The 22822-nt window shown below is 50.1% G+C and overlaps 1 protein-coding gene across 1 annotated transcript; it reads left to right on the top strand.

The window, feature by feature from the left end:
- The first annotated feature begins 1734 nt into the window (after positions 1-1734).
- SFXN4 (sideroflexin 4) lies at positions 1735-22014 on the top strand. The gene is made up of 14 exons (XM_032878708.1): positions 1735-1852; positions 3230-3295; positions 4906-4980; positions 6273-6299; positions 6385-6439; positions 8820-8845; positions 9583-9636; positions 9726-9782; positions 9914-9979; positions 10788-10860; positions 11518-11633; positions 15148-15233; positions 16898-17015; positions 21863-22014. Exons 1-14 carry the CDS (start codon positions 1814-1816, stop codon positions 21938-21940), a joined length of 936 nt encoding a protein of 311 aa, XP_032734599.1. The 5' UTR covers positions 1735-1813; the 3' UTR covers positions 21941-22014.
- The last annotated feature ends 808 nt before the right edge of the window (positions 22015-22822 follow it).

Raw genomic sequence — 22822 nt, forward strand, 5'->3', positions numbered from 1 at the left:
GCTCTACACCCAAAGAACTCAGGTTCCGGCAAGAGAGAGACAAGCATTTAATCGTTACTTCAGTAAATCCCGAGTGCCTGCCACACGCCCCATGCTGTTTTGGAGGCACTCGGGTGGACAAGGAAAGACAACCCTCTTCCTTCATGCAGTTCCATTCTAGAGGGGAAAACCCAATAAATAGAATACATAGAATGTTTGGAAGGGAAACAAACTGGAGCAAGGGCTAGAGCAGAGTCTTGAACAAGCTATTGACTTTGGATTCTCTTCTAAGATGGGAAGTGTAAGGAAGGTTTCGACAAGAGTCACATCAACTTGTTCTAGGAGGATCACTGTGGCTCCTTTGTTAAGACTAGACCATGAGGGTCCTGAGAAGAGTGGCAGGGCTGGATCTGTGACATGCTTGAGGGTAGAGCCAACAGAATAATACAGGTGGCACACGGGAGGCATTCCTGGGACGGAAGAGGAACACCGAGAAGGGGCACCTTACCCAGCTATGGGCATAGGGGAGAACTTCCTGGGAAAGGAGATGAACTCTGGAGGCTACAGAAAAGTGAGTCAGGTGAACTGAGCAAAAAGAAGCCGTCAAGTTACGTTGGCCTGAAGAAAACCATGAGCTGGTTTCATGTCCCTGGAGGGGAAGGCAAGGCAAGAGACGAAGAGGCCAGCTGAGTATCAAAGGTCCAAACTGAACATTTTCAGTGGACCCAGTGTCATATTAGGACTCACATGTTTTATCTCGTTGAACCTCAACAAAACCTTAAAATAGGTATAATTATTGTCCTCATTTTACAAATGAGTAAATAGACCCACTGATACTGACTTGACCAGGACCATCCAACTAAGTAATGGATGGTGCTGGGTCCTCAACCCAAGACTCACGAGGACCCCTGAACTCCTTAAACATCCAGGAACATGCATTCAACAAACACACACAACCCCCACCCACCCTAGCACAGGGCCCGTGGGCTAGGCGAGGCAGCCGCAGGAGGAAGGCACGTGCGTCTTTTCTCTACAACCAGCCCCTGCTTGATTGAGCTGGTTTGCAAAGGAAGGAACTGATCTGCCCCAGACAGCACTTGGCACTGTGTGCGGTGCCCCCATCACAGGCCAAGGCAGGGACCCTCACTTTGAAGGGAACTGGACCTTGTTTAATTCTCTGGTTACTTTTTAAAACTTTTTTTTTTTTTTTTTTTTTTTTTTTAAGATTTACTCATTAATTTTCCAGCACAACCGGGAGGGTCAGAGGGAAGAGGGAGAGAATCCGAGCAGACTCCACACTGAGCGACAGCCAGGGGCAGGGCTTGGGCGCACCTGTCATCTGGGTCAGATGCAGGTTCTCAGTAGGTCCTGTGATACGAGGATTCCCGTAGGTGACCACCTCCCCATCCCCACCCCAGGCTGGAAGCGGCCCAGATACACTAACGGGAGTTAAGGTTGGGAAGACTTGGTGGGTGGGAAGGTGGGCAGGCTCACGGGGACCGGAGCGGGGGTGGAGGCGTGGGATCTGGGGCGCTGGAGCGCCGGCGCGCGGTGACAGCGGGAGTTCGGAGACCGGGCAGCGGGCACACCAGGCGGCCGAGGGCAGGGCGCAGGCACGCGGCGACACCGAGCAGCGGGCGCGCCAGGAAGCCGGCAGCGGGGAGGGGGACGCGCGCGCGCGCCCGGGGCGGGGCACGTTGCCCGACTCCTCCTCCGCGCCTGGCCCGGCGGCCGCGGCCTCTGCAGCGGCCACACGGGTCCCAGCAAGCGGAGCAGTAGGAGCAGGAAGCGCGGGGGCCGAGCGGCTCGCTGGGTGCGGCGGCGCGGCTCCCTCATGGAGCCCAACGTGCGCTTCTGGATCACCGAACGTCACGTACGGCCCGGGCCCGGCGCGGCTGGGGGCGGGGTGGCCCTGGGCCCCGTGAAGTCGCCGCGAGGAGTCGCCGGCTGGCGCGGGTGACCTTGGGCAGGCCACGTGGTCGCACCACCCGCCTTCCCACCTCAGACCCGGGGAGGGGACGAAGGGGAAACCCATGAGCGCGGGATGCGGACCGCCACGGCTGTCACCGCGTGTCACCTCCGCCCCAGGCCTGGCTAGCGAGGGTCGCCACTAGGTCGCCCTGCCCTGGGGAGTCAGCTCCCCCGTCCCCCGCAGGTGTGTGACCTCTGCTGCCTGAGCTGCTCCTGAGCATCAGGTTGGAGAGGAACAGGTGCTCTCAGGAGCCCCCAGCCTCCCAAGCCGGTAGGCTCGACACTCAAATGACGCGGTGGTCGTGGGCTGCCGCCAAGGACAGGAAGTCGCTCCGGCCCCGCCTCCAGGCAGTGACTGCGGGGCGCTGCCCAATGGAAATGTGATGCGAGCCGTATAGGTCATTTAAAATTTTCTAGTAACCACGTTCAAAGGAGTAAAAAGGAACAGCTGAAATTAATTTTAATAATATATTGTATTTAGCCCAACAAATATAAGATATTAACATTTCAACACGTAATCGATATAAAAATTATTAGTGAGGTATTTACATGCCTTTTTTTTTTTTTTTTTTTCCTAGAAAGTCTTTGAAATCTGGGTGTATTTTACACATACAGCATACTTCATTTTGGCCTGGCCACATTTCAAGGGCTCCATAGCCACATGAGGCTAACTGGACAGTATAATTCTAGGGTGTTCTCTTTCAGCCTTACCTGAAGTAGGGCCCAGACAGGTTTTCTTAGGTGGGGAAGTTGAAAGGGACAGGAGCTCAAGCTTCAGGACTCAAAGTTGGGGGGGGGGGGGTACCCTTGGGAGCAAATCATGCCTCCAGGTGTGATCAAGCAGCCTTTACTAAGGCCTTGCTGGGGGTGTCCTGTTCGTTATGACTCAAGTTAAGCCTTATAACAAGGATAAGAAGGTAAAGAAACAAACTCTGAGACCCTTCTAGGTAGTTGGTTCAAGGTCATTTGTGGGATGCGGACTAGGCCCATTTGACTCCAAAATCTGGGCTTTTAACCTTCAAGAGTAATTTGATATTGGAGTCGTTAGGAGCACAAGCTAATGAGTCCTTTCCTAGCTGGGTTTGCATGGGTATGTTCTTGAGCTTTTCTATGCCTCTTTCCTCACCTTTAAGACCCTGGGGATGTCCTGAAGATTACTGGAGGTGCTTCCATTAAAAGGCCCTGTAAGGGTCCCAAAGATAATGCTTATTATTATTATTACCATATTGTCTCTTTTTCTGCCACCATTAACCTCTCTGGTGCTTTTCTCCCTCTTAAGTCTTTCATTCAGAGATTTCTTCAGTGGACAGAATTGTTGGATCCTACAAATTTGGTCGTTTCAATTGTAAGTACTTCCTTGTTTTCTGAGATAAGACATTTTACATTTTATTCTGAAATGTGAAGACTGCATCCCTTTGAAAGCAATTAAAACAGAATCCATGTATATTATGTTTTATTCCTTCCAAATAAGCTCTTTAGATTGGAAGGTTGATAAAAAAACAGACCAGTAACACCAAGGTTGGTGTTGCTGCTTCAGAAGGGATCAAACAAGTCCCTGGTAACGGAAGACAGACGGACAAAGGTGGCCACCGGACAAAGGTGGTCACCGACCTAGACCTAGGGTGCTACGGGAGGGGTGCGGCAGGAAACTCGGGGAGGGTGTTGAGGGAAAGCTGGAAGGAGGAGGCAGGCAGGAAAGGCCAGACAGAGGGGACTATAAGCAAAGCCCAGGGGAGAGAGCAGGTGGTCCAGTCAGTGGTGCTTTTAATGTGGGGGAGCAGACAGGCCCGCAAGGGCTTCATATGGTCCTTCATATGGGAGGGGTTGTATTTGGCCTCCAGGGCCAAGGTGAGGATTGTGTTCCAGAGGGTCTCTTTGGTCACCACGTGGCGAGTAATCAGAGGGGACCAGATGGTAGGTACGGTGATCTTCTCAGGGGATGGCTCGGCTGTCCAAGTGGAGACAAGGGTTTGCACCAGGTGTGGCCGAGGGCTCAAGAGGAGGAGATAGTATATCCCCAGCAGCAGTCCTTCAGGGCCAGACCCACAGGGACACTCCCATCCTTGTTCGCAAGATCTTCCACGCAGCCTTGTTTGGAATAGAGAAAAACAACCTGAATTCCCATCAGCAGGGAAATAGAGAAATATAACGTGGTATATTCATACAGTGGAACACTAATAAAAGTTAAAAGTGATGATCTAGTTATCAATGTATATATTAAGTGGAAACAGTATACATGATGCTAAAGGGAAAACATGTCTACAGTGTTTAATGGAAAAAGCAGGACGCGTAAAGGACAATATTTATGCAAATTACAATATAAAGACCCAACACTACTACTTTGTTTACAGATACATGTATTTGTATATATATAAGTATAAAAAAGTGTACTCGGATTAATACCTTGAACTCATAATAGTGGTTATTTCTGGTAGAATGGGGAGACACAAAACTGGGGGTGATGGCTTTTGGGGGGAAAAAAAGAAAAAATTGGAAGCAGATAAGACTGAATGTTTACCATTGTTAATTCTGGATAAGGGGATTATGAATGTGTACTCATTTCATTGTCTTTTCTGTATTTAATTCTTTTTTCTCAAATTAAGAAAAAATGAAGAGAGGAAGTAAGCCTGAATGGACCAGATGTGGGAAGAAGAGAGAGGAGGGACTTCCAGGTTCCTAACTTACAAAGCCAGGCGGATGGGGGTAGCACTCAAGGAGATAGCTGTCCTCAGCTGTCTAGGGGCAGGGGGAGGTGGCAGCCACCAGTGGGTCAAGCTGCTGGACCTCTAAATCTGGGTGACACACAGCACTGTCCTCATGGAAACTATCAGGGAGTAGAGAGCCTTGGCCACGTGTTGCATTGAAATCAGGTGTAAATGAGCGTGGGATTCCTAAATCATTTGGACAGATCTAAATCATGGTATCATTGCTTGATTTCTTTCTATCTGATTATAGGAAAAAATAGAGAAATCAAGGCAACTATTGTTAACAAATGAAGATGCAGCCATCCGGGACTTGGAGAACCAAAGGGTATGTCTCCTGTGCTGGGTTCAAGATTGGATGTGGTTGCCTTCAGGAGATCTCTACTTGCATGGTCTGAAATCAGGTGGAGTTTTGTCATTAGTAAACACCACCCAAGGGATCTGCTTTTCAAAACTTGGTTAGTGTTTTGAGATGTAATTAGAATTCTTTTTCATTAACCAGATTACTAGTAGGAGAAACTAGTATTAAGGAGAAAAAAAACTCCTAGGGTTCTTCTGTGCTCAGATATTAGTGGGGATTCTCTGTGGCTGATCCCTACAGCCCCATGGCAAACTCCAGAATGCAGACAGGCCTCTGAAGTCAGAATCTATTTCCCATTAGAGGCAGTGTTCCAGATCAGGGTTACACTCCTGCCCCAAGACTTAAACCAGTATTTGTTGTCTATCTTGCCGTGGATGGGGCTTTCCAGAGTCCACAAACATCACTCCCATCAAGCAGCCTGTGGAAAGCACACAAGTGTCACTTGCAAACGGCCTGCTCTTTTCTGAACCAGGGGTAGGCTGGATTCAGGGACTCCCTTGAGGGCTAAGTTAGGTGTTGGCCTTGAGCCCTCTCCAAGGTAAGAGACTGAGGATTTGGGGGGGCACTTGGGTGGCTCAGTTGCCTTCAGCTCAGTCTGCCTTCAGCTCAGGTCGTGGTCCCAGAGACCTGGGATCAAGCCCTGCGTCGGGCTCCCTGCTCCTCGGGTGGCCTGCTTCTCCCTCCCTCTGCCTGCTGCTCCCCCTGGTTGTGCTTTCTCTCTCTCTGACAAATAAATAAAATCTTTTAAAAAAGAAAGAGAGAGACTGAGGACATTATAATGTTCTGGTTATTTTCTTTCTGTGGATCATCTTATTGCTTATTGTTAGTTCATTTGTTTGTTTGATTCATTTATTTTGACTTGTTCTAGCCACGTGGCATTGAACAGTTCTGGCCTTCACTCTTAAAAAGGCAGAGTGGGGATGCCTGGGTGGCTCAGTGGGTTAAAGCCTCTGCCTTCGGCTCAGGTCATGATCTCAGGGTCCTGGGATCAAGCCCCGCATAAGGCTCTCTGCTCAGCAGGGAGCCTGCTTCCCCCTCTTTCTCCCCCTCTCTCTGCCCATCTCTCTGCCCGTCTCTCTGCCCGTCTCTCTGCCCACTTATGATCTCTCTCTCTGTCAAATAAATAAATAAAATCTCAAAAAAAAAAAAAAGGCAGTGTGAAGATGGCAGCAGAAATTAGACTGGAGTGGAGATGGGTTTTTTTCTCTTTTGCTGCCAATTTACCTTTAAAAGCTGTTGCTTATTTTTTCTTTTGTTAGATAAAAGACGCCTGGAAGAGAAGTCTCGTAAGTTTCAGCCCTTTCCTAATTTTTACCTCCGACAAAAACAAAGCCCAACATGAGTCTAAGCTTTGTGTTTACTTTTGTGAAGTCAACAGTGCATCCTGACAGCGGCAAACTGATCCCTGTTCCATTTCGCCCTGCAGGTGAGCTGATTCTAATTTTCAGAAGTGGGTTGGGAAAACACGGTTTGTAACAGTTCAAAAAGTCTGCCTGCCTTATTATTATTCCTATTATTATTATTATTATTATTTTCCTAGAAGGATTTCTGACAGTGAGTCTGGAAATCACAGCTTAAAAAGGATGTTTGCATCAGAGTCTGGGGTTGATAGTGGAAAAGAGCAGGTTTGGGACCTGGAGCTGTGTCCAGTCCTTGGAAAGATCTGGGGCGTTAGGGGTGAGGGTTTGGAAGCCGCTTTGCTCTGTCATCTCCCAAGAAACACACAATCATTTCGTTGGTGGTTCCAGAAGTTGTAACTCAAAAGTGTTTTGGACTCTGTGTAGTATTCTCTCTCCTTGTATGTTAACTATCATGAGGGGAATAAAACCCATGATTGTACAGGGCGCCTTTAACTATAAAATTCTCTCTGTTATAAACAAGAAACTGGAAACAACATGAATATCCAAAAATTCAGACTGTAGTTAAATAATCCATTAAAAAGACTGAGGTACCGGGGCACCTGGGAGGCTCAGTGGGTTAAAGCCTCTGCCTTTGGTTCAGGTCATGATCTCAGGGTCCTGGGATCAAGCCCCACATGGGGCTCTCTGCTCAGCAGAGAGCCTGCTTCCCCCCTTCTCTCTCTGCCTTCCTCTCTGCCTGCTTATGATCTCTCTCTCTGTCAAATAAATAAATAAAAAATCTTAAAGAAAAAAAAACAAAGAAAGGAAAAGAAAACGTTTAAAAAAAGACTGAGGTACCTCCTGTGTGCTCGTGTAGAAGAATGGGTCTCTAGGAACTAGTATTAAGGAGGAAAAAGGCAAAGTATAAAACAGCATACGGTAATCCTCTTTGTGTGACTAAGTGCTGTGGGCAGAAGAGGACGTGCAAGTTTGCATCTGTCCTGGTGGATATTGTGAAGGGAAAACCCTTGCTCCTCCTTTCGACACTTCAGTGTTTGATTTTAAGCCTATCCGTGTGAGTTGGCATTCTTTTAAGTAATCTCTACACCCAACATGGGGCTCAAACTCATGACCCCCGAGATGGAGAGTTGCACGTTCTACCAGCTGAGCCCACCAGGCGCCCTTGAGGTTTCACTTCTGATACCCGATGTGCAGGCTTTTCCCACAGCCTTCAATTCTGCAGCACCCGCAGCATGTCCTACAGTTTTCACTCTGATCCTCTTGACCTGGAGGCAGCAGGAGACCCCACGAGTGAAGGGCTCAGTCCCACAGGACCACCCCCCACTTCAGATGCCAACTGAAAGTCCAGATTCTCACGTGGACGTCTGAGCAACCCGCTGTAGGTTGGAGCTTCCCACACCTCCCTCCTTGGGTTTGAAATTGCTGGTGTAGCTCACGGAACTCGAGAAGATGGTTTCCTCACTAGGTTCTCCGTTTATGAAGAAGGGGAACGGATGGAAGAGATGCGCAGGGCTTTGGGGGTGGGGCTGGGGAGGGCAGGGCTTCCACACCCTCTCCAGCTCCCCGCCCATGCTCAGCAAACCAGAAATGCTGCCGCTGCAAGACGGGAGGCTTTGTTAGTATGGTGGACGAAATCCCAGGCCACTGTGACTAGCCCTGCCTCCAGCCCCTTTTCCCTCCGTGGAGGTCGAGGCAGCAGGTGCGACTGAAAGATCCAACCCCCTCTTCCCCCCTCCCCACCCCTTCCCCTAGCAACCAGCCCCCTCCTCAGGGGCTTTCCAAACATTCCCTTATTAATATCAACTCAAGTGAGGTGGAAAGGGGCTGTTAGGGTAAAAAAGACACCCATTTCACTTTTTTTTTTTCTTTAAGATTTTATTTATTTATTTGACATAGAGAGAGAGATCACAAGGAGGCAGAGAGGCAGGCAGACAGAGGGGTGGGGGGGGAAGCAGGCTCAATCCTAGGACCCTGAGATCATGACCTGAGCTGAAGGCAGAAGCTTAACCCACTGAGCCACCCAGGCGCCCTCCATTTCACTTTTTTATTGCTATTCTCAGGAAATTCCAAGGGTTTTAGGATCTCTGTGCTAGGAACAGGCATGAAGAGCAAATCCAGGTTTCTTCTCATAAATGACGGCATCATGAGTATGCTCGGTTTGTCGTGAAGGATGAATAGGTTATCACCTCTTGCCTCCAGTGAGAAGGACTGCGAAGGCCGGAGGGGGCCTCCTTAGGTCTTTCTGGATGGTGCTGACTGAAATGCTTGCCTTACGCACATGGTTGTTATTGGGAAAAGTAACAGAATGAGTAAATAGACTGTCCTTTGGTGCCCATGCTTTCAGGGTGCTAGAGGACAGGTTCTCGGGTTGGGGGGCGCCCCTTTCTGGCCTCCTCTCTTGGCCTGGGCAGCGGCGGTCACTGACCCTCTTCTCTTCTTTGCCAGCTTTCCTACCTTTCACGGCGCCCATGGTGAGTCGGCTTGACACCCCAGGTGCAGGAGGACGTCCCTCATCTCCTAACCTCAGTGGTTTGTGTCCTCCTGCTCTGGACCCCTGTCCCACCACAGCCTGATAGATGGCTGTGGACCCCCCCGTCTCTGACCCTTGTCTGCTACTCACGTGACTTCACCCTGTCTGCACGCTTCCCTAGTCAGGCGCCCCAGCCTGTGCAAGGTCCCAGTGTCATAAGGTAATCCTTTCTTTGGATGCCTAGTGTGCACAGAGCACTACCGAGGAGATGGAGGACAGGCTCCCTGCCTCCAGTGCACGTTATCGTCCCTTACCTTCTCTCCCTTGACCCTTAGCCCCCGTACTTACCCTCATTTGGGATCTGGAACTGCCCCCCAGCGAGGCTGTCCCACCTGGACTCTCACGAGGTGCTCTCACAAAGGGACCGCCTTCCTCAGTCACTTCTTCCACACCTGCCCTGTGGCTGTGTCCACTTGGGAGTGCGTACTCCCCAGCTGCCCCGTCCTGTAGTGTCGCACAGCTTGGATGCTGGGACCACCGTGAGACGCCCCCAGGTGTCCTCAGTGTCCTGTAGGTGTTCACGGAGCATTGCTCGCCACTGCCTGGCCGCCTCCGCATCCCAGCTCCTGGCGGGGGGTGGGGGGGCCTCAGTGCAACATCTTCCCTACGAAGTTCTTTGCCCCCTGGCAAGCTCTCCCTCCCCTCAAACACTTAAACTCCGCTTTATTTTCTTAAAAGGTATTTTTCTCGATGCTGTCGGTAAAAAGTCTGAAGTCCCTGATTTTACCTCAGGTAAAAACCATTTCTATTTCACGATTCCTGCATTCTTCGGTGCTCAGATGATCGTAGCGTGTGATCTGTGTGCCTCTGTCTTTCCGCAGGTTTCCTTCTATACCTACACTACGACGTTCAACATGGTCAACGGGAATGCAAGTTATGTGAGTATCATGAGGCCCAGGGGATAGGCAATTCTGTGTTATTTCTTTTAGAGTTTGTTTGTTTGTTTTAATAATCTTCCCTGGGTAAAACCATGGTGTTTGCTGAATACTTACTTTTGTTTCTTCCTTAGAATCGTCGCCTATATGAGAGTCTGTTACTAGGGACAGGAGTGATTGCCTCTTCTTCCTTTTTTGGAGTGGGTATTTTAAAAATCTGTCAAATCTGTTTCATTCCTCAGATCAAAAGAAACTAGTCTGAATTACAGATTTGTTTCAACTTAAACAATTTAGAAAGTATGGCTAAGGGGCTCCTGGGTGGCTCAGTCAGTTAAACGTCTGCCTTCGGCTCAGGTCATGATCCTGGGGTGCTGGGACCAGGTCCCACATCAGGCTCCCTGCTCAGCTGGGTGTCTGCTCTTTCCTCTCCCTCTGCCCATTGCTCTCCCTGCTTGTGCGCTCTCTCTTTCTCTGTCAAATAAATAAATAAAATCTTTTTAAAAAGAAAGGAAGAAGGAAAGTATGGCTAAGACAGAAGAAGGGAAGTGGTCACCTGTCATCCTGTCACCCTCTGAATAAGCATATGAGTATCTCAGGTTTCTAGGCATATACTCAGTCCTCTTACCTTTTTAAAAAATTTACTTAAGAAAAAAAAATTTACTTAAGCTACATAAACATGATATACATGTTGTGTATTGCTTTGGATATCAGGATACTGTGATGGTTAAAAATATAAACTTTAGAGTCAGATAAGCCTGGGCTGGCCTCAAGGCTCAAATTCTTAGCAGCTCAGAGACTCTGGACAAGTTACCTCCCTAAGCCTCCGTGTGTTCCTCTGATAATCAGGCGAACCCCTCAGTGTTGCAAGAATTAGAAAATACATGGAGAGCACTTGCGGTGGCCCGCGCTGGGATAGGAGCTAGGTTGATGCCAGCTCTCTGCTACTGAGTGTGTTCAGCTGACTCTTTGATCCTGTGCAATAATGGTTTTTCTCTCTTCTTTTTCTAGTTATTTCCTGTTTTGTTCCAGATGCGAGTGAATCACGTTTTGTTGAAAAGAGCCCTTCCCATCATCATTCTCAGTAAGCAGGAAGCATGTGATCTCCGTGCCCTTTGAGCCTTCCTACACCTTCAGGGACAGCCTGGTCCCTTGGCCACATGGTGATTGATGACAGCTGCAGCTTGCAGCTTCCTGAGGCCTCCAGGCCCAAATTGGGTCCTTGGTTTGAGAAGTGACACTTGCTCTGTAGCTGTGTTTTCCACTGTCAAAGGATGAACACACACCCGGGAACACAGATTCACCCTAAAGACAGTGCCAGCCCTCTGCGTGTTCAGTTTCACTTTGTCCTGCCAAAAACGTGTGGGTAGTAATGTCATTCCTTTCCATTTTCCATTGGGGAAACTGTTACAGAAACCTAGTCAGACCAGCTACAGCACAAAAGGGGGCCATATTTCAAGGACCCAGGGATTTGTCCTGGAATTCTGTCAGGGGGCTGGACTGGACCTGCTATAGGGGTGCAAGAGCCTGGCGCTGGGTTGTGGTCAGGACCCCAGAGTGGGAGGCCAGCAGTTCTGACCCTGCTCCAAAGCCCTGGGACAGAGCATAGTTGGCCAACTCCTGACCACTTGAGGGGTGGGGAAGCATGGCCATCAGAGAAAGACACTTGACACCAGAAAGGATGTTCCTCCGTTGGAGCAAACTCACCCGCCGTGGTGCATTTTCTTCTTCACACCCACAGCCCACGTTAGTGGAATGAATGTTGTTGCCACCCGAAGTCTGGAGCCCATTCGAGGCATTGAAGTCATGGACAAAGAAGGCAATGTCATGGGCTATTCCAGAAAAGCCGGAACAAAGGTAGGAGGACGCCATGGATCCCTAGCTGGCTTGCCTTTTGGCTAGAGTATGGAGTTGTCTGTGTGAGAGCTGGGAACAAAGTCTTATCTCCCTTCAATCTTGCCTTATCCTTTTTCCCCGCATGTGGAGGGAGTGGTTTTATATTTTGCACCACGATGTTTAAAAGATGATGCATTAGTCTGGGTTTCCAGAGAAACAGAACCTATAGGATATTGATTGATTGATTATAATTGGCTCACGCAATTGTAGGGCTTGTAGGCTAGTCAGGTGTCAGCCCCAGCGTCAGGGGCTAGAAACTCGCCAACTCCCAGCAGCTAGAAACACAGGAGCCTGTGCTGTCGTCCTCAGGCAGGTTTTCTTCTTTGGGAGAACCTAGATTTTGCTCTCAAAGCTCTCCAGATGATTAAATGAGGCCCAGTCACACTGTGGAAAGTAATCTTATTTAAAGTTAACGGACTGTAGATGTTAGTCACATCTACGCAGCGGCACGACAGCATGACTGACCGCCACCGACGGGCCCCCGCCAGACGCTGGGCCACTCTCCGAGGGTGAGATCCTGTTCTTCCAGCTGAGCATCCGGCCCTCGCGCTGCTCTGTGCTCGTGGAAGTCCGTGAACCCCCTCTCTGGGTTTAAGAGAAATGTTTCTTCTCCACCTCACAGCAGATTTTCTTATAGTCTTCATCTTGAAGGACCAGTTTGCTCTCAAAGAGTGGCCTGCAGCGCCTGGGTGGCTCAGTCAGTGAAGTGTCTGCCTAGGGCTCGAGTCATGATCCCAGGGCCCAGGGGTCGAGCCTCGCTCCAGTCGGGCTTCCTACATGGCTGGGAGCCTGTTTCTCCCCTTCTCTCTCCCTCTGCCTCTCCCCCTGCTTGTGCACGTGCTCTCTCTCTCAAATAAATAAACAAAATCTTAAAAAAAAAAAAAAATGGCCTAAAGAAATTCAGTGCTCTGACCAGAATGCCTCCTACAGGCCTCAATTTTTAATAAGATTTATTATTAACTATTTTATTCTTTTGATCAATTCAACACAGTGGCTTCTGTGTACATTTAGCTCAGAGAAACTGGGATGGCCAAGGGTAGTCTCATTTTGGCTGTGGACTCTTTTTTAAAAATACCTTTTTAGCAGGTGAGTTTTTTTTTTTTTTTTTTTTGGTCTCTGTGAAGTGACGTTAGCTAAAGAATGGAATTTGAGGCAGTTGTTTGCAAATGGCACGAGGAATAGCACGGAACAGCCAGTGCAAAATGAAGGGAACAGCTTCTCATGGTGTCTGCGTCTAAGGGGCCCCCTGTCGGGACATCTCCTGCCCCCTGTGGTGGCAGAAGAGGAGGTCAGAAAAGATGGCTGCTCATGCAGTCAGTAAATACATCATTGCTCACCTCACAGAGCACATTCCTCTAAACCCTATCTGCAGGACAAAGCTGGATCATAAACCATGAGGTATGTGCACCAGATTCCTGCCAGCCCATGCAGTGGCATGTCTGAAAATAGTGGCCACTTTCCTAAACGAATTACAGTAGAAACACAGTAATTACAGGTAACAAGGGGAGAAGTGGCTGCCCAAAATAAAAACCTTGCTTTTGAAATAAAGGTTTTGTGCCTAAGAGCCACCCCAGTGAGATGTTTTTATTGAGATATAATTTACATACAATAAAATTCATCCATTGTGAGAGTCTAGTTTGATGAATTTTAGTAAATGTAAGCAGTGATGCAGTTATCGCCGCAGTCCAAATTTAGAACATACTCATCCTAAAAATTTCCCTCGTGCCCACTGAGTCACTCCCTTTTCCCAGCCCCAGAGAAACACTGTTCTGCCCTATGCCTTCATACTTTTGACTCTGCAGAACTTTCATGTAAGTGGCTTGTACAAGTGTTTTTGGTGCCTGACTCTTCACTCTGGAGTACCGTGTACCCACCAACAATCTGTTGCTTTTTTTCTGGCGAGCAGCCTCGCATGGATGGCCGTACCGACCGCATCTGCAGATCCCTCCCCCAGGCAGTGGGTGTCTGCACCGTGTCCAGTCTAGGGCTGCTCTCAGCGTGCGCGGGTCTTTATGTGGACGTCTGTTTGTGTTTCTCAGTGGCTCCCTTTACCTGCAGGGCATTAGAGCTGCTGTAAACTGTGCGCACAGCTGAGAAGAGTGAGAGTACCTGTTTAATCTGCGACTTGCCCCTCTGCACCACACGCCGCCGCCAGGTGCTACGCTAGGCTCACCTTGGCCACGCCCTTAGCTGCTCAGCCACGCCCTCAGCCCGCTCAGCCACGCCCTCAGCCGCAGGTGCTCAGCCTCCCAGGAGAGGCAGGCGGCCTCACACCCCACGATCTGTGTGGGTGTCTAGCCCGGATATCTAGTCCGTGTCTCCGGGAAGAATTTCATTTTCTTCATGGAAGGCCAATTTAGGATAAAAGGAAGATTTGATGCTCTGCCCTTTTTTTTTTTTCCCTGTTTTATGTCTATCTTCCTCTGAAGAACAGAGTCTGCAACTGTGCGTAAGCATAAGCATTCTTTCATCATTTTCCCGTCACCAGACGGCCTATGGCCTTTGGCTAAAATTTCAGAAACGACGCAACCAGCACTATCTGATTGTAATAGGGCACCTTTGATCAGATTTCAGGAGCCAGTCCATGCCAATTTCCCTGGGCTGGCCTTGGAAGCCACTCAGCTGCAAACTGTCCCAGGCCTCCCCGTGCCCCTCAGGACGGGTGTCCAGTTCGCACACAGGCGGACAGTCCCACTGACGTCGAAACACACCACCCTCAGCAGCCGCTTTTCTCTTCTTGAAGTGGGGTGGTTTCATGTTATATTCCTGAAGGTTTATTTATTTTAAGGATTTTATGCATTTATTTGAGAGAGAGAGAGAGTAGGAGCAGTGCGGGTTGGGGTGGCAAAGGGAGTGGGAGAAGCAGACTCCCGGCTGAGGAGGGAGCTGGTTGCAGGGCTCATTCCCAGGGCCCAGAGATCATGACCTGAGCAGAAGACCGATGCTTAACCCAGTGATTGAAAGGTAAACATGCGGTAGTCCTCAGTGACAAATCCAGCCTTCCCAGCAAGGGGGTGATTTTTCTACAGGCTGGCTTTGCTTGTGCTTAGTGCATATTGTATTGGGCAGTTGGCAGACCGAAGGGGAGACCACAGTGGAGTCAGCGAGAAGTAAATACTCTTTTTTTTTTTTTAAGATTTTATTTATTTGACAGAGATCACAAGTAGGCAGAGAGGCAGGCAGAGAGAGGAGGAAGCAGGCTCCCTGCCGAGCAGGGAGCCCGAAGTGGGGTTCAATCCCAGGACCCTGAGATCATGACCTGAGCTGAAGGCAGAGGCTTTAACCCACTGAGCCACCCAGGCGCCCCAGGAAGTAAATCCTGGCACCTACCCCCACTGTCCTCTGTTCTTCATGTGCGGTGTTTTCCTAAGTGACACAGGAGAGCCGCTCTTTGCTCATCTCTGTCTTGAGTTGCAGGATCCCTGGCAGTGGTCTCACTCCATGTGCTAAGGTGCTTCCTTTCCATTTCCGCTAGGCCATTAAAGATACAGCGACGTCCAGGGTAGTACTGTTTGGGACCACCGCTTTCATCCCTGAAGTTTTCTCACACTTTTTTGTAAGGTAAGAGGCACACTCACCTCCCCAGGTAGGAATAAACATTCGACACTCAAAATCCTTACAAAACTCGTCAAACACTGAACCTGGTGGGAGGGACAGAAGAAGTTTGTTCAGTCATCTTCCCACTAAACTCTTTTCATCACTGCTGATGGTTCCACAGCGTGAAAACCAGATGTGCACGTTCCTTAACCCTGGTCTCTCACCCAGGCCCTCTCCTGTTAGCTTTGTGTTCCCCAGGCACGTCCCAGCACCTACTGAGGTGTGGCCCCTCGAGTCTTGAACGCCAAGCTGAGGTGATTCTCAGGTTTTCCTGGCTCCGATATGCTGGGAGGGTTGCTGCAGCCTGTCTTCCCTCCACACGGCAAGCGGGTGTTAAGTTAGCCCGAGTGGCCCAGAGTCAGTGGACCATCATCCACTTGCTTCTTGCTTTTGAGAAGCAAGAAATGGCCTCTTCGGAGGAAGGCCTGGGGACCAAGCAGTGTGAGAAACCCAACACACAGTAACGTAGGCCAGAAGGCAAAAGTGTTGGTTTAGATCCTGGCTGTGGGCAGGTGACCTTTGTAGCCTGTGGCCACCAAGCAGGAGCTCTGGTCCTTGTCGTCTCCATGCTGTGAGCCCCCTCCGTCCTGCCACACACTGGCTGCTTCGTGTTGCCGAGGGATGTGACTACCCACACCTCCCAGTTCATGTCCTCCAACCATCCTGGTGAGGGATGAAAAACACAGCGGACACCAGGGAAGGCAGAGAATGTCTTCCCCTCAGTTCCCAGACTCCCAGGGAAGGAGTCCGTTGGCCCAGATGGGGTCACCTGAACCAGTCCCCTTTGGCCAGCATGGCGCGCTAGGAAGCCTTTCTCACGACCACGTGAGGAGCGCGTTTTTGACCAGTAGGCGCGCGCTGCTTGGAGCCAAGTGTTACTCACCATGGCCCATCGGCTGGATGGCGGTAGAGACTTCTGCTGGCCCAGGCTCTTCCTGGACCCCTCTGGCTGGGTCAGAGCCAGGGTGCTGGTGGAAGTTGGGGCCCTCCAGTCTGTCCCTTAGACCCCAACCGTGGCACCAGCTACCTGGGGGGAGAGATGGCGGTCGTTTCCCAGTGGCCCCCACAGCCACGAGAGTATCCACGCTGGAGTGACCTCGGTGCCCCTTCTGACTCAGCCCTTTCATCCTGCGTGAAGAAACCCCAGGCTCAGAAAGGGGAAGTGACTCACCCGACACCACCTGGTCTGCCTGTGCAGACCCCCAGCAGACCCAGGACCCTGGGTCTCTGACTCCCGGGCTGGGGTTCGTCACCTCTTCCCACACTGTCTCTCACGTCCTCAGAGGTCAGGGTCGGAATGTCCCAGCCGTGTCAGCAGAGCCCAGCGTCTAGAATCTGGCCTCTTGCTCTTGAGCTGTGTGATTTTGGACAAGTGACTTAACTGGTCCGTGGCCATGTCCTTGTTTGTGTGAAAGGGGGATGATGACACAAACCTCACAGGGTTGTGGGGGCTCAAACAGGCAATGCCCGTGACATGCTTCACCGTGGGCTTGACGCAAACCGAGCAGTCTGTCAGTGCTGCCTCTTTGTGGGTGAGTGGGAACCGAGGCATGGGCCACAGCTGCATGCAAGACCATCCAAGCCTGGGGCCAGCCCCCCCAAAAAGCCTTTAACCTTGTCTCTTACAGGACCCAGTTTTTCCGGCAGTATCCATGGTCATTGTGGACCTTCAAGCTGTCTTGTACTGTCTTAGTGATGGGACTGATGGTGCCACTTTCTTTTAGTCTATTTCCACAAATGGGACGGGTAAGTGCCCCCATTCGATTTCTTTCTTAAAAAAAGTCAAAAAACAAACAAAAATACCCCAAAACCTTTTTTCTTCTCCTTGTCAGAAGAGTAAGATAAATAATTCTAAAAAATCTGCCAAGTGTAAAAGTATAAAAATAACTTTATTTAATCCTGTCCCTCAGATCACTCGTGCAGTTTTGGATTCTGTTTTTCCTAGTGGTGTATCAGAAGCATTTTTCTGGGACACTTAAAACACCTTTGGGATAGTTTCCATAATCATAATATTCCATAGTGAAGTCCCATCCAGTGGGGCTTTCTGCAGTGACAGAAAGGTTTCATCTGTGTGCTCATATGACAGCCACTAGCCACTGTGGCTCTGTGGCTGTTGAGCACCTGCCATGTGGCCGACGTGGCTGAGGCGCTGAATTTTTATTCTGATTTAATTTTAAGTTGTGTCCCCACGTGCCACTAGTGGCTACTGGGTTAGCGCAGTTCTGTCGACTGGGATCTACTCTAATTTATGATGAGGCAGATGACCTGGATTCAGAGTCCCAGCTCCTCCATGACCTTGGTTAATTTGCTGACAGTCTCTGAGACTCAGTTTCCCTTTCTGTTAAGGAGAATGGAAGAGAGTAGCATCTCTGAAAAGGGTTGTTGCTGCTGTTGCGGACATCGCTGATATAATAGATGTTACTGATTTCTGGCATTTCTGAGCTGGAAATTTCAAATGCCTGTTTCTGTCACTGAAGTTAAAAATCAGTAATGGCTTCAAAAATATTTAAATTTCTGCAGCGAGCTTGTTCCAAACCCAAATTTTGTCATTTTAGGTTCACAGAATCATTAGTTGGGGCCATTGAGCCCGCCTCTAACAGAGAAACTTGAGGGTACCGTAGATGTCTGCTCTCCTCACTCTAAGCGTGCTAAGGGATGGGATGGGGTGGGCAGCTTCTCATTAAAATAAAATGTTAGAGAATATTCTTACTCTTTACAGGCCCATCTGTGAGAACATGGTTTGTCACAGTAAGATTGCACTAACAGTGACCCTTTTGTGGATACTTACTTTGGATCGCACTGGTACTCAGCGAGAAGCAGGCAGCTGACCTGCAGGTTAGGTCATTGACAAAAGTCTTTCAGTCTTGGGGGAGTTCCTGCTGCTCTGCTTCCTCAATCTGGCTTCCCCCTGGGCTCTTGGATCCTGTCCACACACACAGAGGGCCTCCCCTGGTGGACCAGAAGCGAGGTGCCGGGGCCGGCTGTGAGTAAACGGGGCCTTGCCCTTGAGTAGCTATGAGAAAGCAATGGCGTGTGGCCACCAGAGGCTTTGATCTGGGGACCTGGGGAGAGGAGGAGCCACAGAGCCCAGGAATCCTGACCTGGCTGAAGTCCAAGGGAATGACGGGGCGCCTGGGTGGCTCAGTCATTAAGCGTCTGCCTTTGGCTTGGGTCATGATCCCTACATCGGGCTCCCTGCTTGGCGGGAACCTGCTTCTCCCCCTGCTTGTGTTCCCTCTCTTGCTGTGTCTCTGTCAAATAAATAATATCTTTTTTTAAAAAAGATTTTTATTTATTTATTTGACAGAGAGAGACACGAGAGAGGGAACAGAAGCAGAGGGAGTGGGAGAGGGAGAAGCAGGCTTCCTGCTGAGCAGGGAGCCCAAAGCGGGGCTCGATCCCAGGACCCCAGGATCATGACCTGAACCGAAGGCAGATGCTTAACGACTGAGCCACCCAGGAGTCCCAAATAAATAATATCTTAAAAAAAAAAAAAAAGTCCGAGGGAAGAATCTTCTGCAGAGCTCCCTTCACTGGTGTGGGGGAGTCAGAGTCTAGAATCAACAAGTTTGTTGTTTGATAATTGGGTCTCTTTCTAGTTGTCTTGTACATGTCATCATAGGTCATGGGATTCGTTTTTCCGATGTTAGGAGTAACTCGGTTCCCTCCTCTGTGATAGCATTTTGGTGGTTCATGATTGCGTTCTGTGACTGGGGACCTTGCAGGTACAAGGTCACCCATCTTATGGAAAGGCACAGATGAAACATTTCCGTCACTGCAGAAAGTCCCACTGGACGTGGCATCAACTATGGAATATTTTGAAGTACTGAAACCATCCCAGGTTTTTTTAAATGTCCCAGAAAAATGCTCCTGATACAGTGGCCCACCAGTGGTCAGAGCAGCCCTCTCCCCCTTTACCACCATCACTCTCCCGGGCCTCCTTGAGCCTGGCGGCCACTGGACTTCAAATGACAGGGCTGAATGGATGTGTTTGGGTCTTTGGGCCAGCGAGGGAGAGACCCCCCCCCCCCGCACACAGGTAGCCGCAGATGCAGTGGGATGGCGGTGGGGGGGGGCACAGACACGCACGGGGCGTGTGGGCAGAACAGAGGCAGCATCAACAGTCGGGCACTGGGGGCAGTGGCAGGGGATATGACTTCTGTTTATCCAGCACCTTCTATGTCCTGGGCACTGTGCCAGGCAGTCTCTTGTCTTTAAGACAACTTTTCAGAGTAGTTTATTCCCATTTTACAGAAGAGGAGCTTGGGGCACGGGAGAAGATCAGAGTCCCCTGTGGGTCGTGGGGCTATGGAGGGGTGGGCTAGCTGGCGAAGGACGTCATAGGCCCCCCACGGTAATAGAACTTCATATGGAGCCGATGAAGGAGAGGTTTCAAGGGGGAATGGCTGAGTCGGGTTGTATGTTAGAAATATTGGATGCCATCCTGTCAGTGGGACCATCCTGGAGGCTGGGAGAACAGCTGGGGGCTGGAGACATTTCCTGTCTGGAGGTGGTGGGGGTTCGGAGTAAGTCCGTGGTAGTCGGTTAGAAGTAGTTGAATTGGACAAGTTAGAACCTGTGAGCATTCAGATTGGGGACGGGAGGGGAAGTGAAGAGAAAGGCATCCAGGGGGGCACCTGGATGTGTGCGTCAGGTGTGATGCCAGTAGCCGGGGGTGGGGGGAAGGAAGGGCTCTGTATTAACTAGCGTTACATTCGGTTGGAACTGAGATCCAGAATAACCGTGCCCTCAACGAAGCGGAGGTTTGTTCTCCCTCGCATAAAGTGTGGGTGTCTTGAGCCCACTGCGCAGATGCACACACCTGTGTCTTTCCACATCAGCTTGATTCAGTCATAAAGCAAAGTTGATCACAATGATGAAGCAGGTTCAGGATTCCAAACTCACTGGCTTCTTACATGGTGCACAGAGCAGGACAGAAGGCAAGCCACAGCGAACGAGTGACAGAAGGATGTAGGACGGGAACAAACCAAACGCCAGTGCAGTTGAGATGAGGCCCGGGTCCCGGCCAGGTCAGCTCTGGGCACTGGCGGCTTCTTATGTTCAAGTGGGGAAGGATCTCGGTTCTGTTCGGAGATCAGTCTGGCAGAGCCTCCGGCGGCCAGTTGCCTTTTTTAAGTGGTCAGACATAGCGGGATCACGTTTGAAGAGTCTGACGGCTTGCTGCCAAAGTTCTCCCCCTTTTAAAGAGATTTAAGTGGGGGGAGTGCCTCGGTGGTTTGGTTGGTTAAGCATCTGAGCCATGAGATCAAGCCCAGCACTAGGAGTGGAACCTGCTTAAGATTCTTTCCCTCTGCCCCCATCTGCCGCTCACAGGCACTCACTCTCTTAGATAAAAGGCTGGCTGGCTGGCTGGCTGGCTGGCTTCGTTCGGTCTTGGGCCCCAGCGGCCCTCCTCTGCTTCTGCTTGTTACCAGTTCTGGGGTTTCGGCTGATGCTGGTTCCGTCAATACTTCGTAGCTGGTACGTTTAGCCTTGTACCTTTAACTGCTCGCATTATTGCTTGACGCTGGCTCCTGCTTGACATGAGAGACTCCATTCTGCTCTCTACAGTGAGGCAGCCAGCCCAGTAAGGCAGCTCTGTGTTGGGAGTCCGCAGGGGTCTAATTCCTTCCAGCTCCGCAGCCACCATCCCTAGGGTTAGGCCCCAATCTTTAAGGTGCAAGATGGCACCTTCCTCATTCCACGTGGCCAGGTAGCACTTCCACCTCTGGTGCATTGGCCTAGCCATGTGGCCGAGCCGTACTGCAAGGGAAGCTGGGAACTGAGGTCTTCTGGACCTATTTCAAATTCTGCTGCTATAGAAAAGAGCAGGTGTGGCAGATGGCAGTCTGCTACAGGCTTTCGCAGAAAGGGTAACATGTGACATGTGGAAGTAACGCTTACCTGCTAGAAAGTAAACATGACCGAAAGGCTGTGGGGAGATTAGGGAAAGAAGAGAATTGCCAGCCAAGCCAGGAAGGCTACATGGAAGAGGTAGGCTGTGGACATGGATGGATTTGAACAGGCAGAGACTGGGGAGGGAGGGCATTCCAAGTGGGGGTATAGGAGAGCTGAGGAGTCCAGTGTAGCTGGGCACATGTGGCTGACGGACCAGAGGCCTGGGGCCAGATGGCAGGTTCTGCATGGCCAGGCTGAGGAAGCAGCCTCTCCTCTGAAGGCAGCAGGTGGGTCATGCAAGGCTCTCAGGGGCCAGAGTTGAGGTGAGAAATGGAGTCTGTTGGGTCATGGACATTGGGTAAGGTGTGTGCTATGGTGAGTGCTGTGAAGTGTAAACCTGATGATTCACAGACCGGTACCCCTGGGGCTAATAATACATTATATGTTAATTAAAAAATTAAAAAATAAAAAATAAAGAAGACTGAATATATGAGGATTCACTATATTCTTTCTGCATTTGTTTGTAGTTACAGTTCTCCATAATGAAGTGTTTCAGAAATGTGTTTTTGCTATCTACTGGACATCACTGAAAAAAGTGGGACTGGGAAACAGATGCTTTCTGAAATTTTTTTTTAACTTCTAAGGCAAGGAAAGTTCTTCACATAAAATATGAAGAATTTGACTTTGTTTTTCAGATACAGTGCAGTGAGCTCGAAAAGGAAATTCAGTCTGTGACAGAAGAAACAGAACTCTTCTATTACAGAGGGGTATAAGGATGCGTTTTCAGTGAATTTGTTTGGTTCCTGCTTGAACACCTTCCTCACTGCTCGAGGTATCCATTTGGAGAACCCTGAGGGAGGTCTGGAACCGAGGTATCCGCACCCACACGTTGCCTTACACTTAACACAGGCCACGACCGTTTCAAGGCTGGTGCCTGGGCTTTCAAACCTGGATGGAAGAAGAGAAAGGAGAGGCTGTCCTGTCTGACCCCCAGCACGGGGCAGCAGAAGGAACGGCTGATGGAGGAGTCAGTTTTCTGGGTGTTCATCAGCCTCTGAAGGATACTGTGAAATGACTAATAAACTTATCGAAAGTTGAGTTGTTGAAAAAATAAAGTAGAAGGGTCCACCAGGCCCAGGGCCCAGGCATTCATTCCACTGATGGCCCATCTCACGGTAAACAGGAACTTCTGGTGAGCACTGAAGGCCTCCGAGCCCCAAAGCCATCCCGTCTCCCTCCTCAGCGTCCTGCCATTTTGGACTGGTTAGAATCTTTGCCCTCAGCCATCCACCTCCTCCTCTCTCCTCACTGGAGAATGACCCTGCCTCCTCCTTCACAGTGAAAACCAGGACTGCTGGCCGGCAACAGAACCTCCTGGCGCCAAATCTGCAGGCCTCTTGCCACCCACGCCCGGCCCTCCCTCCTCCTCGCAAGGTCAGCTGGGCCCTGGCCCTGGGCTCTGGGCCCCTCCCGCCTCCTGATTTCCTCAGGGCCTCGCTCTCCAGCTCCTCCCTCCTTCCCAGTGGCACACGAACTACTTGAGTCACCAGCCTTATTAAAAAAGCAAACAACTTTCGAGAGCCAAACTTTGTCAAAGATGATCTTCCCTCACTGTTTCCACCCTGCCTCACACTCTGCTAAAACTGCTCTTTCCT

Source organism: Lontra canadensis, unplaced genomic scaffold (assembly GCF_010015895.1).
Source record: "Lontra canadensis isolate GAN:19392208 unplaced genomic scaffold, GSC_riverotter_1.0 scaffold3, whole genome shotgun sequence".
In the NCBI taxonomy this organism is placed as follows: domain Eukaryota; kingdom Metazoa; phylum Chordata; class Mammalia; order Carnivora; family Mustelidae; genus Lontra; species Lontra canadensis.